General features: G+C 43.2%; 1 protein-coding gene across 1 annotated transcript in view; it reads right to left on the bottom strand.

Moving 5' to 3' along the window:
* The window catches only part of RALGAPA1 (Ral GTPase activating protein catalytic subunit alpha 1), a 188629-nt gene that overhangs the window by 42667 nt on the left and 129847 nt on the right, over positions 1-16115 (bottom strand). The window contains 3 exon segments of the mRNA XM_040412867.1: positions 4742-4897; positions 5624-5747; positions 8029-8100. Of these exon segments, the coding sequence (XP_040268801.1) occupies positions 4742-4897; positions 5624-5747; positions 8029-8100 (352 nt within the window).

Genomic DNA, 16115 nt, shown 5'->3' with positions numbered 1-16115 from the left:
CCCCTCAGAAGGGTTGTTTCGTGCAGATCATCCTACGAATTGACTGGTGGCTCCCGGTGATGGCACATCAACTTAGAAGAAAACCTCAGAACGTCCGAAAAAAAGGGAAACACAAATGGGCGATCTGTGCAGCTTTCAAGATAACAGCATATTAATAAGTTGATTCATTTCACACCTTAACACCAATATATCTGTTTTTTATGCCCACCAACCCGTTTACCGTCTGGATAATTCCTTTGTTGATCAGGGGAAGAAAATCACCAGTGATCGGTGTTTCCTCGATGTCAATGCCAGACACACGGACACCTAAAGCCCCCGTCAGCACCCCAGTGTCATGATACATTTATACATTCAGTCTACAGAAGCAGCTCTACAGTGTCAGAACCTCAACGCAATGCCGAATATAGTTACTTCCCCTGCATTACACTGACACATTAATGTAAAATAAGGGGCATAGATACATAGACAAAACTAGAACTAGAGTCCAATGTATAGAGAAGTAAATGGTGAGAACATATGGCTTTCCCCTCAGATCATTTTTCCTTACAGTAACGATGATGAAATGGAGTTGTCTTTGTACGTGAGGCACAGGAGGATCCATAGCGCACAGCTAGAGCCCGAGGCATGGCCAGATCCCAATGCTCCATCGTTCTAATTTAATTAGAGGCATTAAACTCCATGCTGAGGTCAAGCAGTTCCCACTTCCTGCATCCCCAGCTATCCAGAGCGCGCTCATTAATGTTCCCACTGACTGGATTAACACCTCGGAAGATGCATGTCTGGAGGAGTCGGGGGGAGGATGCGCACCCCTGACAAGGGCCAAGATTCGAGACCTGGACTTGTTAGCACTAATGCGGAATTTATTGCACCGCATCAAAAACAAATACTTCTGCAGACAAACCGCCACACATTTTACTGTAAGTGTGCACTTGGCTCGCCTGGTGGATCTGCATTTCACATGAACCAAACACATACGCAATTTACTAAATGCATGTGCAAACATGTAAAAAAAGAAAATAAAAAAATTTATATAATTTTTGGAATTACTGATTTTTTTTTAAATATCATGGGGGAGATTTATCAAGATTGGCGTTTGTAAAGACACGCTTGATGCAGTTTGCGATGGTGTGAGATGCTCCAAAAGAGACGCCCACCTCTTATTAATTTTGGCACACCTAGGCAGGTACGTGCACCGCAATCTAAAATCTACGCAAAGTATCAGCTTGTGTAGGTATCAGGCACTGCTTGCAGCGGTTTATGGTAATTGTGTCAGCCCATGTAGGACCCACGCGCTTCTGTTGATGCCATGCCTACTTGTAACAAAAGTGACACAACGGCCAAGAGTCACTTCTTTTTGTGCCAAAACAGAACTTGTGCAAAACCTTGTGACTTTTTGGTGCCACAAATCAGGAGCAAGAGGCTTGCTTAAAAAAAATGAATGGGCTATCCGGAGGACAGGCCATCAACGGTAAAATTCTGGAACATCCTTGAATCTTCACCCACCTCAGAAGCTTACAGCCAGATTCCAGCAGAGTCATCTTAATAGAAATCTTATTGGTAATTCTTATCCTGCAATTCTCTAAAAGAGAGTGCATCCCCCTTATCCTCCTCCTAACAGCACATATAACAAAACTTCTCCTGCAGGGAACAAAATGCCTTATACCTGGTTGGTATACTGTCCAGACCAGGGCTGTAGAGTTTGAGTTGCGAGAACAGTGACCGCTTCAAAAATACAAAAATAAGATCTCCTTATTAACATCAGTAGCCTAACTTGCTTAACGCGTTTCATGTATCCCTTTTGCAGACACCTCATCAGGAGCTGTACAGTGGCCCTGAATCAGGTAATCTACTTAACTGTATGATGGAGCAGTACCCCTGCACGTGTGGTGTGCAGTCTAACCGGCACTAGTATAGCCTTATTCATCTATAACAGCAAGGTGTTCTAGTGGCGAAAGATAATCAGTATTTCCCTCTCCTGTCCTTATACTATAATCAATGATAAGCAGAGTATTTTATTGGTGAAAGATAATAATTTCACACCTCTCCTGTTCTTATATTATAAACAGTAATATGTAGGATGTTCTAGGGTAATAGATAATCAGTTCTCACCTCTCCTCTGTCCTTATACTATAATCAGCAATAAGCAGGGTGTTCTAGTGGTGAAGTGATAGATAATCAGTTCTCACCTCTCCTCTGTTCTCCCCTGTCCTTCTACTATAATTAGTGATAAGCAGGGTGTTCTAGTGGTGATAGATAATCAGCTCTCTCCTCTCCTGTGTTCTCCCCTGTCCTTATACTATAAGCAGTGATAATCAGGGTGTTCTAGTGGTGATAAATAATCAGTTCTCCCATCTTCTGTGTTCTCTACCAAAATTAGAAATTATTGGCCATTAATGAAGGAGTCGAGAGTGTAATAAAACAGAGGAGTCGGAATTTTGGCTTAACAACTCCGCAGGCCTGGTCTAGACTCCCGGAGCTCGTATAACGTGTTCAAAAATTGTTTTGGAGTAAATGGTATTTTAAAAGTAATCTGCAGTGTTTCTACCACAAAAATACCCTTTTCATTCTCTACTTCCATGTTTCCTACTTGTCTGCTGCTAATCTGCACTGCTGAAAGCAGACTATAGACCAGGGATCAGCAACCACCGGCACTCCAGCTGTTCAGAAACCACAACTCCCAGAATGCTTCATTCACTTCTATGATAGTTAGAAGAACAAATCATGTTTGCATGCTGGGAGTTGTAGTTTCACAGCAGCTGGAGTGCCAAAGGTTGCTGATCCCTGCTATAGCATCTAGATGAGACGAACCCAGGCACTCAGCATATACAAAAATGTATACAAAAATATATCTTTATTGAAATAGATAAAACTAATAAATAGAAGCATAAATTGGCAAAGACAAACACAACCACATGGAGAGTGCACAAAACACGTCGGGACATCAAGTTATAGCATTGCAAGTAGTCGAAAAGGTGGGATGGAAAAACAAGTATAAATAAATACAAAATCAACCCCTGAGGAAGCCGACGCAAAACATTGTGTAGGGGTCTCTTGGAGGTGCCACTAGCCGGGTCTGTATTGTGTATATGTTGAGAATCGTGTTTTTTTATCTAGGTGGGGGAGCCACATGGTTTGATTTTGTATTTATTTATACTTGTTTTTCCATCCCACCTTTTCCACTACTTGCAATGCTATAACTTGATGTCCCGACGTATTTTGTGCACTCTCCATGTGGTTGTGTCTGTCTTTGCCAAATTAAGCATCTATTTATTTGTTTTATCGATTTCAATAAAGATATATTTGTGTATATATATTTTTGCATTATATTTTTGTATATGCTGAGAACCTGAGTTTGTCCCATCTAGGAGATATTCATTTTTGACACTTGCGTTCTATTTGTGCTATACAACCGTATTCCGGTTTTGTGTTTTATTGCCGATTGGTATCTTGATCCCTGCTATAGACAATCAGCCTCCTTCCACTCTTTTTATTTCCCCTGCAGAAAAAAAAAAAAAATCTTCTTAGGGCTCTTTCACACCTGCGTTGTTCTTTTCCGGCATAGAGTTCCGTCGTCGGGGCTCTATGCCGGAAGAATCCTGATCAGTATTATCCCAATGCATTCTGAATGGAGAGAAATCCGTTCAGGATGCATCAGGATGTCTTCAGTTCCGGAACGTAACGTTTTTTGGCCGGAGAAAATACCGCAGCATGCTGCGCTTTTTGCTCCGGTCAAAAATCCTGAACACTTGCCGCAAGGCCGGATCCGGAATTAATGCCCATTGAAAGGCATTGATCCGGATCCGGCCTTAAGCTAAACGTTGTTTCGGCGCATTACCGGATCCGACGTTTAGCTTTTTCTGAATGGTTACCATGGCTCCCAGGACACTAAAGTCCTGTTTGCCATGGTAAAGTGTAGTGGGGAGCGGGGGAGCAGTATACTTACAGTCCGTGCGGCTCCCGGGGCGCTTCAGAGTGACGTCAGGGCGCCCCACGCGCATGGGTGACATGATCACATGGATCACGTCATCCATGTGCATGGGGCGCTCTGACGTCATTCTGGAGCGCCCCGGGAGCCGCACGGACTGTAAGTATACTGCTCCCCCGCTCCCCACCACTACTATGGCAGCCAGGACTTTAATAGCATCCTGGCTGCCATAGTAACACTGAACGCATTTTGAAGACGGATCCGTCTTCAAATGCTTTCAGTTCACTTGCGTTGTTACGGATCCGGCGGGCACCTCCGGCAAATGGAGTACACAACGGATCCGGACAACGCAAGTGTGAAAGAGCCCTTAGCTGTACTTCCATGCTACTGCAGAAACTGGTCCTGGTACAGTATGTAAATGATGACTAGGATCTACACCAGGCATTCTCAAACTGGGGCCCTCCAGCTGTTGTAAAACTGCAACTCCCACAATGCCCTGCTGTAGGCTGATACCTGTAGGCTGTTCGGACATGCTGGGAGTTGTAGTTTTTCAACAGCTGGAGGGCTGCAGTTTGAGGATGCCTGATGTAATGACGGGACAATCCCATTACATAAATCCCATAGGGTTTTTTCAGAGCATGTCACATATATACAATGAGCACTGCCAGTTTGTATAGTATACACTCTGTAGGAACAGAAATTGTGTAGATAGTTTGGAAAAGTTGTGTGACTGGGAGACTGTCGCTTCTGTGGAAGGCTGGCTCTTGGCCGGACACAGGGACCTGCGGGAGTCGCTTCATGTCACTTCTCTCTTACCTTTTTTGTTAAACAGTCGTCTGAGTCAGAAAGCATCCGAGTGGACACATGGAACATGACTTCTACCATAGAAGTGGTGAAATAAGGAGTGCTCAGTCCAGTGCTCTTGTTCCTCTGAAGCCCTCCCAGGAAGCCACAGTGGTTAGCTAGATTCACCTGCAGACATGACATATATTAGATGCTGAATACCTCCTAAAAAACAGTACTAATAATTCTAGAATTTACAAAAATAAAATATATAAGATGCTTAGGCTTTGTACATATCCCATTCAAGGTGCACACTCAACTCCCAACATATGTGCCAGATACACAGGGGCAGATTTATCATCAGATGCCACTGTTAGGGTGTGAAAAAGTCGCAAACTACATGATTGCAACTTTTTCAATGGCACTTGCTAAAAAATTTTAGCACGAGTGCCGTTTTTCAGCTGGACTAGGCCACATTTATCGTCTTCTGCGTCAATTTACTGGTGAAGAACACCGCCGAAATCTATGCCAGCCAGGGGCTTGGGTACATCTTAGTTCACGTACATAGACTGACGGATGCTGCGCCTAATTAATGAAGAGGTAAGTGCCTCATCATAAATCCGGCGCAGCATCTGGCAGCGCGCCTGGTTATTGCAGACCAGCATATACCACAGGGCTGAGACTAATCTGCCCCATGGTGCGGATCTATACAACAGATGCATAGTTATCACCAACTGTTATAAAGGGCACTGAAAATGTAAAATGCAGTAGGCTTTCCAGTACAGTAATAAAGAAAAAAAAGAAAAAAGTGATTATGATGCATACCGCCTCATCACCAAGACATGGAAACACTCAAGAGATACACTCAGGTGACAAATTATAGAGACACTTAAGTGGAAAGTGAAGGGTTCCTACCTCCCATCCAAGCCCAGCCACAAAGTCCTCATAATCCTGACTGCCGCCCGTGTTGGAGAGTATCGAGTGTTTATCTTCCTGCCCGTCAGCAATGTAGAAAACTGCTATTTTGTGTGTTTCGCGGCTGTAAAAGAAGAATAAAAAAATTTATTAAAAAAGGGAAAACAATCACAACCTCCCTCTAGTAAAAGGAGCATTCTGGTTGTTACAAGCTATCCCCTAGGGCAGTGGTGGCGAACCTATGGCACGGGTCTAGAGGTGGCACTCGGAGCCCTCTCTCTGGGCACCCGCACCCTGGTAAAAGTCTATGGTGTACCAATATGCCTTAGACTTTTCCTGCCATTCATCAGCGCAGGGCGCACTATGGACAGCACTGGCAGGACACTGAATGTAGGCAGGATATTATAGCTAAATGATAAAGTACATGGAAGATATACTATACTGGACTGTAGTATTCAGGTTAAATTGTCATGTTGGCACTTTGCTATAATTAAGTGGGTTTTTGATTGCAGTTTGGGCACTCGGCCTCTAAAATGTTCGCCATCACTGCCCTAGGGTAACTCTTAGATCTTGGGGGTCCTACCACTGGGACCACCACCAGTCACAAGAACTGGGACCTCATACCACTTGGGAGCAGCTCGTCACTACAACTGAAATGAACAGGGTCAGAAATGCGCACTGCCGCTTCATTAAGTTCTATGGGTTTTTCCAGAATTAGCCAAACTCTCAGACATGAACGGACCAGCACTGCATGACCTGCAGCTCCATTCAATTCAGGGAACCCTGAGAGATATGGGGTCCCCATTTTTGTGATGAGTCCCAGCAGTAGGGCTCCATTCAATCTAATAGATATCCCCCATCCAATGTGGGCAATCTCTTTCCATATGCCCCATATTAAGGCATGTCTTCATAATAAAGGGGCACATGTGCTCTTCAAACAGCCACCGACCATTTGTTTGAGGAGGCTGCAGTACTCCCTCGAGCGCTGCAGCCTCCTCACAGCACACCAAGCAGAGCGCCGTTCCTCGTACAGAGGCGGTATGACGGCTTGGTTTTTTTTGTGGATCACACTGTATTTTCAATGGCACTATTTTGGGGAACCTAATTTATTGATTAGCTGAGGGAATGCAAGACAAATAAGCAATGCTGCCATCGATATTGGCTTTTTTCCCTCTGTTCTCAGTGCGGTAATAATAAAATATTACCTTTATGGTTAAAAGGAGTTAATTTTTTTATTGGGGGGGGGGGGGGGGCAGCTTTAACTTTTCATTAACCTTTATTAAACATAATTTTACATTTTTTTTGTCCCGTTTGGGGACCTGAAGTAGTGATCTATGACAGTATTCGATGGCATTATACCCTGGCAGTATTACACTGACAAGCAACCTTTTAGGCAACATCTCCAGCAGGGCCAAATAGGCAGATACTGAAGGCATGCCTGGGGGCCTTTGTTAGGACTCTCTTTGTCAATCACTTCGATGCCATGGTTACTACTGAACTGCAGCGTCTAAGAGATTAACCTGCTGGGATCGAAGCTGGCTCCCATCCCTGCAGTTACAGCAGAGCTCATGGAGTTCATGAAGAGACATGAAGTACAGAAAGGACGGACAGGACAGGCTGTGGTAATGGAGACTGCATACAAGTGTTGCTGCTCATTACCCACATCTTCTCTGTCTTCTCATGAACTCCATTCCCACAGAGATTCATCTGAAGATCTTATTATCTGTATTCAGGATCATAATCCCTGAGAAGCAGAGCAGAGAGGAGAATGAGACAGATCTTTAGCTCAGCATTGTGAAGTCACTTGTCTTCCTGTGTGATTAGGACAGGTTCTGTGTGTACTAATAGGACGGCAGCCATTTTATTTCTCCTAATGATTGCTCTTCAGACAAAACGAGCCATTCTAACTAATGACAGGTATCTGGGAATATATTTATAATAAAGTAAGATTTATGTATTTTCATTTTCTTAATTCCTGGATAAAGGGGTTCAATTGGCATCACCAGGACCTACCAGGATCTTCAGGCATTGGATGGTTAAGGAAAAACATATGGGGGGGGGGGGGGGGCTCTGCAGTAAATTGTAGTAAACCTGGTCAGACTGTGGGAGGCCGCGCACTCTCCTCCATCTCATTTTTCCAAAAGTGGGAGTGCGGTGTAAAATTGAAAACGTTTGAACATTTTGTACACACATTTGCAACTTTTGTGCTGCTTTTCCCCCCGTTAAATTAACTTCAGAGCCTTTTGGAAGACAGCACTTCATATTCCCACCAACATGCCACCATCATCAGAGGAGCTGTCTCTTAGTTCTGTGGTTCCGGTCTCGCAAATTAAAGAAAACTCACTCTACTTTTTTATCCTGACAATCCTTTTATTATAAGACACTTAACACATTGTACCACTCACCATTGCCTGGAATCTAGATTCCTCAGTTCTCGAAGCAACTTCTCATTTTTCTTGAGAAGATGAAAGTTTCTCCTGAAAAAAAAAAAAAAAAAAGGAATGTGCTTTCAAATGAAAACTATTTTTTGCACTCAGGATATAGGTGTATATAGGTGTCTAACCCCTGGCACTGCATTTTTGAAAGCGTCTGGGAGCACCTGACCTCCATCTTTTTAGTACCAGTATTGGGTAGCCTGCGACATGCTCCTTTCTGAACCAGTGTGATGTGGGTGCTACACCAGCTTACTCTTAGGTGGCATTCCGGTCACACAAAATAAGTAAATGCACAGTAGTAAAGTTACTCTGGAATGTACCTCTTTGAGAAGATCCCCCCCCCCCCCCTTATCCAGACCAGATTTCCAGTTCCACCATATATTATGTATAATCATCTTATTAGAGAAGACCAATTTTAAATGTCACTTTGGTAAACTCAGAGATGTTTCACTCGTTCACACGTACTTTTCATTTATGCTGGTGATGGTATATGCAGGAGCAATTGTAAAAAAAAAAAAAATCATCTGAGCTCAGTTCTTTTTTTCAGTCCCTGGAGGACCAAAAGTGTGATGTGCAGTCAGACAATCAATGGCCTCAGCGGTGGCAGCAGTGCTTGCACACGTCACTGCTGAGGCCAAGTCAAACTTCCGATCGAGCGGGAAACGGAAACACAGGAGAAGGGAGCTCGGTGCTGGAACAGAAGAGCTCATACACATGACCATGTCCATTTTTTAAAGGCTATGTACACCTTTGGGGGCATTTTTAAAAATTATTGCATTGTGCTCATTTTTAGCTAAAAATAATATTTTTAATTGGTCTTTTTAAAGATATGGAGTCCCTTTTTTCTGTACATAGCTGAGATGCTCTAGTAGCCCCCTTTGGATTTTCGGTCTTTTCCGTCAGTTGGGGAGCTGACGGGCTCCTTATCTCTGCTCTTAGACCTCCTAACAGGGGCCCCTGGGCAATATGAGATTATGGGGCCCCTGTGTCCCCGCCCACCCTCAAGCCACACCCACACACAGCCCCACCCACATATCGCGCCACCTACACTTGGTACAGAATTTCTCTTCACTATGTTCAAAATAAATGTTTACTAATTAAAAAAATTGTACATTTCCAAAAACAAGGTTTTAATAAAATTTAAATATAACAGGTGTAACAAATGTCTTCTTAGCTGAACATTTTAATAAGATAACAAAATATAGAATATGAAAACTTACATCACAGAAAATACCGCTAATCTCTTCCTATTACCTAAATGTGAGCATCGAATTCCAAGACATTACAGTGCATCTTAAAAAATGAAAAAAGGGCATAATAAAAAAAACACTGTAAAAAATTGTAAACATTTGAATGTTTGTTGCAAAATATTCAGCATTTAACTGAATGGTTGACAGCATATTTTTGAATAAATCCTGCACAGAATATTAGGAAACAAATGTCTGTAAAATACACACACATACAAGCTAAATAAAATAATTTTTTTTTTTTTAACTCACTCAGTAAAAGTAAACACCTTTGAACAAATAAGAAGCTCTGACCTGCATGTTACAAAAGCAGTAAAGAGCTAAGTTCAGGTGACGTCTTGGCAAATCTGTCAATGATTTTATCTTTGTCACTCTTTATGTTTAAGGCTACTTTCACACTAGCGTTCGGGTTCCGCTCGTGAGCTCCGTTTGAAGGCTCTCACAAGCGGCCCGAACGCATCCGTACTGCCCCAATGCATTCTGAGTGGATGCGGATCCGCTCAGAATGCATCAGTCTGGCAGCGTTCAGCCTCCGCTCCGCTCAACAGGCGGACACCCGAACGCAGCTTGCAGCGTTCGGGTGTCCGCCTGGCCGTGCGGAGGCAAGCAGATCCGTCCAGACTTACAATGTAAGTCAATGGGGACGGATCCGTTTGAAGTTGACACAATATGGCTCAATTTTCAAATGGATCCGTCCCCCATTGACTTTCAATGTAAAGTCTGGACGGATCCGTCTGAACAACTTTCAGACTTAGAATTTTTTCTAAACTATAATGCAGACGGATCCGTTCTGAACGCTAGTGTGAAAGTAGCCTAAGTGCAACTTGCTTTTCTACTGCAATGAGCATCAATGGCTCCAGGTTAATGCTGTGAAAGAGATGACTTAGTCTTGACTTTAATATTTTTAAAGAGGACCTTTCACCAGAATAAAACATCTAAGGCTACTTTCACACTTGCGGCAGAGAGATCCGGCAAGCAGTTCCGTCGCCGGAACTGCCTGCCGGATCAGGCAAAATGTATGCTAACTGATGGCATTAGTAAGACTGATCAGGATCCTGATCAGTCGAAAAAATGCATTGAAATGCCGGATCCGTCTTTCCGGTGTCATCCGGCAAAAACGGATCCGGCATTTATTTTTTCACCTTTTTTTCAGTCTGCGCATGCGCATACCGGAAGGACGGATCCGGCATTCCGGTATTCTGAATGCCGGATCCGGCACTAATACATTCCTATGGGAAAAAATGCCTGATCCGGCATTCAGGCAAGTCTTCAGTTTTTTTAGCCGGAGATAAAACCGTAGCATGCTACGGTTTTCTCTTTTGCCTGATCAGTCAAAACGACTGAACTGAAGACATACTGATGCAAACTGAACGGATTACTCTCAATTCAGAATGCATGGGGACATACCTGATCAGTTCTTTTCCGGTATAGAGCCCCTGTGACGGAACTCTATGCCGGAAAAGAACAACGCAAGTGTGAAAGTAGCCTTACCTAACTATACAGACGTGTAGAGCGGCGCCCAGAGATCCCCCTGCACTTACGGTTATCCCCGGGCGCCGCTCCGTTCTCCGGTATCTTCATAGTTAGGCTCCACCCAGTGGAACCTGACGGCGTCTCATTCTTCCATGCTGTAGCGCTGGCCAATCGCAGCGCTCAGCTCATAGCCTGAGAGTTTTTTTTCTTCTCTCAGGCTATGAGCTGAGCGCTGCGATTGGCCAGCGCTACAGCATGGAAGAATGAGACGCCGGCAGGTTCCCCTGGGTGGAGCCTAACTATAAAGATACCGGAGAACGGAGCGGCGCCCGGGGATAACCGTAAGTGCAGGGGGATCCCTGGGCGCCGCTCTACGCGTCTGTATAGTTAGTTTAGAGGTTTTATTATGGTGAAAGGTCCTCTTTAACTTGGAAAAGCATCTTTCACATGTACACTGTGTAGTGCTCAGTGTAATTAAATATTGGCATGCCAAGAAGAGATTCTCAAAGGCCGCTGAACACCGGCAGTACTGATACAGTAGTTAGAAAGCACAAGACATGCAGTTCTTGCAGGAGTCCTTCTTTACAGCAGCCGTAGACGTAGATGGCTCAGATCTAGAGCTGGCGTGTTGCTCTTCCAAATCTGAAACCAATTCTTCACTCTCCTCCTCATCATCACTGCCATCCAAAAAGCCTTTACGGATATTTTTGCCGCTGGAGGCAAATGAGATTAGTTCTTCACATAGAGCAACTGGGTCTACTGCTTCTGAAATAACATTTAACTGCATTTTGTCTGAAGAGGCCAGTATTACCCCAAACCGATTGGGATCAAAGCAAGACATTTGCTTGTAAAAGTTCTCCATGAGTGGAAAATCTTTACTTCACACTCTCTGTAACCGTGTCAACGGTAACACTGTAGCAAGAAATCTGAAAATGTTTCTTATTATCAGTACCTTCTGCTTTTCTTGTGGATCTTAGCTCTTAAGCTCCTATTCAAACAAATGTTTTCATTTGTCAACTTCTCATAAAAAAAAATAAAAAATAATCGATAAAATTAGTTGCCAACTGCAAAACGCTTTACAGCATCATCCACCATTCTCCATGCCTGGATAAAATAAAGGCCTGTTGATTGCAAATAATCTGATACAGGGGTAGTAATGTCAAAAATACGAACAAAGGTAAAAGTTACCAGGATAATTTCAAATTTGCTGAGGTTTTCACCTAATTTCAGAGCTTCGTGGCGAACAGAGGCTGAAAAAAATCTGAGGATTCGCTTACTTGTTTCAAGATAATTAAGAGATCGGAGCCTAACTCTTTGGAATGATCGTCAAAGCTTCCAAATAACTTTCAAAGTGCTCTAGCTCTGCTTGACCACCTTGTTCTGAAACGATGTTCCAGCTTTTTAAGCTTAGAACTGCCAGTCTTTTTTTTTCATGGTCTGGTCTTCCCAGACTTTCATCCTTTTGTATGATTCAGTGAAAAATCTTGATAGCGTGATAAGGAGCCCAAAGAGACCGACTGCTGGAACACACACAGTACTTGCATCGCCAATAACTAAGTTAAGCACATGTGCGTAACACAATGTGTGTAGGATGAATCTCCTTCATTAATGCTTGCAAGCCTTAGTAAGTCCCACTCATATTGGCCGCTCCGTCAAAAGAATCACCTATGCACTTTTCAAGATTAAGTCCTAAAGCAGATAGTGATTCAGCAAGTATGGGATGTAGGTTTTTACTGCTGGAATCTTCAACTATAACAAGACATAGTAATCTTTCTTTAACTTTATCACCAGCAACATACCGAACAATGGCACACGGATCATGAGTTGACACATCTTGTGTGGAGTCCATTTGAATTAAAAACATTCCAGAATTCTCCACTTTTACTATTTCCTCCTTTATCATGTCACCAATAATCACAAACAACTTTGTTATAGTTGATTTACTTCGGAAAGTGACAAACTTCCCTCTTCCTCTTTTCTCTGGATCGTGGCTTTTTACTTTCTCCAAAACATTTGTTAAGTGCTTCTTTAAGACTGGACTGTAGTCAGCAAGAAGTTTGACAATCTCCAGAAAATTGCCTTGATTATCAAGATGGTCCTCATCGAACACACCTGCCACAGACTCTAAATGACTGCTTCTGAATGCTGGAACACGAATGAGAAAAACAATATCAAGTATGTGGCTTACAACAGCACGACGTTGGAGTACCTGCCGATGTCTTAGAGACATCAGACCACCTAACAATTTGTGCTTAATGGATTTGCCTCATATTGACAAAATAAGCATCACTTGCAAGTTTATGGCATTGAGAGTTTTCATGTTCCGATAATCTTGTTGTGATGCGTCTCCAATCGCTACAACCCTGGATTAACTGAGTCCGCTTATACTTTAACTGGCCATAATACAGTCCTGATCAAAAGTTTAAGACCACCTGAAAAATGGCAAAAAAATCATATTTAGCATGGCTGGATCTTAACAAGGTTCCAAGTAGAGCTTCAACTTGCAACATTTTTTGAGCATTCAATTTAATGAAAACAACGAATAAACTTAAACAGGCTGTTTTTCAGCTGATCAAATGTTTAGGACCACACCTCCAAAAAAAAAAAAAAAACCTAAACCCCCTCAAAACAGGAATCCAACTTCCAAACATAACCTCAGTAATGAGTAGCTCCGCCGTTTTGTTTATCACTTCAAAAATTTGTTTCGGCATGCTTGATGCAAGCGTTTCCATGAGGTGAGTGGGAACATTTCTCCAAGTGGTGAAGACGGCCGCACAAAGGCAATCTACTGCCTGGAACCGTTATCCATTTTTGTAAACTTCCCTTGCCATACATCCCCAAAGGTTCTCAATTGGATTTAGATCAGGGGAACACGCAGGATGGGCCAAAAGAGTGATGTTATTCTCCTGAAAGAAGTCCCTTGTCCTGCGGGCATTGTGTACTGTAGCGTTGTCCTGTTGAAAAACCCAGTCGTTACCACACAGACGAGGGCCCTCAGTCATGAAGAATGCTCTCTGCAACATCTGGACATAGCCAGCGGCCGTTTGACGCCCCTGCACTTCCTGAAGCTCCATTGTTCCACTGAAGGAAAAAGCACCCCAGACCATGATGGCGCCCCCTCCACTGTGGCGCGTAGAAAACATCTCAGGTGGGATCTGCTTGTCATGCCAGTAACGTTGGAAACCATCAGGACCAACAAGGTTTAATTTTTTCTCATCAGAGAATAAAACTGTCTTCCACCTTTGAATGTCCCATGTTTGGTGCTCTCTTGCAAAGTCCAAACGAGCAGTTCTGTGGCGTTCAAGGAGACGAGGTCTTTGAAGACGTTTTTTGTTTTTGAAGCCCTTCAGTCTCAGATGCCTTCTGATGGTTATGGGGCTGCAGTCAGCAACAGTAAGGGCCTTAATTTGGGTCGAGGATCGTCCAGTGTCTTGACAGACAGCAAATTGGATCCTCCGGCTCAGTGCTGGTGACATTTTTTTGGGTCTTCCACTTGACTTTTTTGTTCCATAACCCTCAGGATCATTTAAGAAATTCCAAATGACTGTCTTACTGCGTCCCACCTCAGCAGCGATGGCGCGCTGTGAGAGACCCTGCTTATGCAGTTCAACAACCCGACCACGTTCAAAAAGGGAGAGTTTTTTTGCCTTTGCCATCACAACGTGTGACTACCTGACAGAAAATGACAATGAATCCACATCTTTGCACAGATTTGGCCTTTTAAAGGCATGTGGTCCTAAAATTTGGATCAGCTGAAAAACAGCCTGTTTCAGTTTAATCGTTATTTTCAATTAATTGAATGCTCAAAAAATGTTTTGTCTCACTCTCATTTCTTCTTGTTGCATGTTGAAGCTCTACTTGGAACCTTGTTAAGATCCAACAATGTCAAATATGATTTTTTGCCATTTTTCAAGTGGTCTTAAACTTTTGATCAGGACTGTATATAAGCAGATGGAACAATGTATGCTGTTTTTTTTCTCATGAAAAGTGACGCGTTTTCTGTGAACGCTGGGCCCTTGTAAGCCTTTTCGGTAATAGACAACATTACCATTATATGGTAGATTTTCTGTGGGCTGGTTAGGGTGGAAGTCCCAAAACATTTCCATGGTAATACCTGCTTTATGCAAGTCTTGTGAAAAGAGAAAGTGATCTTCTTTAATGGTGATTTTTCCACTCCAGATGGCATTTTGGCAGGAGGAGGTTCCAGTGTATCTTCTTCAGCCAGTAGATCAATTTCAACATTTGACTCTGTTTCAAGATCTACAGTCGTGGCCAAAAGTTTTGAGAATTACATAAATATTGGAAATTGGAAAAGTTGCTGCATAAGTTTTTATAATAGCAATTTGCATATACTCCAGAATGTTATGAAGAGTGATCAGATGAATTGCATAGTCCTTCTTTGCCATGAAAATTAACTTAATCCCAAAAAAACCTTTCCACTGCATTTCATTGCGGTCATTAAAGGACCTGCTGAGATCATTTCAGTAATCGTCTTGTTAACTCAGGTGAGAATGTTGACGAGCACAAGGCTGGAGATCATTATGTCAGGCTGATTGGGTAAAATGGCAGACTTGACATGTTAAAAGGAGGGTGATGCTTGAAATCATTGTTCTTCCATTGTTAACCATGGTGACCTGCAATGAAACGCATGCAGCCATCATTGCGTTGCATAAAAATGGCTTCACAGGCAAGGATATTGTGGCTACTAAGATTGCAGCTCAATCAACAATTTATAGGATCATCAAGAACTTCAAGGAAAGAGGTTCAATTCTTGTTAAGAAGGCTTCAGGGCGTCCAATAAAGTCCTGCAAGCGCCAGGATCGTCTCCTAAAGAGGATTCAGCTGCGGGATCGGAGTGCCACCAGTGCAGAGCTTGCTCAGGAATGGCAGCAGGCAGGTGTGAGCGCATCTGCACGCACAGTGAGGCGAAGACTTTTGGAAGATGGCCTGGTGTCAAGAAGTGCAGCAAAGAAGCCACCTCTCTCAAAAAAAAACCATCAGGGACAGATTGATCTTCTGCAGAAAGTATGGTGAATGGACTGCTGAGGACTGGGGAAAAGTCATATTCTCCGATGAAGCCTCTTTCCGATTGTTTGGGGCATCTGGAAAAAGGCTTGTCCGGAGAAGAAAAGGTGAGCGCTGCCATCAGTCCTGTGTCATGCCAACAGTAAAGCATCCTGAGACCATTCATGTGTGGGGTTGCTTCTTATCCAAGGGAGTGGGCTCACTCACAATTTTGCCCAAAAACACAGCCATGAATAAAGAATGGTACCAAAACACCCTCCAACAGCAACTTCTTCCAACAATCCAACAACAGTTTGGTGAAGAACAATGCAT

Source organism: Bufo bufo, chromosome 11 (assembly GCF_905171765.1).
Source record: "Bufo bufo chromosome 11, aBufBuf1.1, whole genome shotgun sequence".
NCBI lineage: Eukaryota > Metazoa > Chordata > Amphibia > Anura > Bufonidae > Bufo > Bufo bufo.
This window is presented reverse-complemented; position numbering and strand designations above follow the sequence as displayed.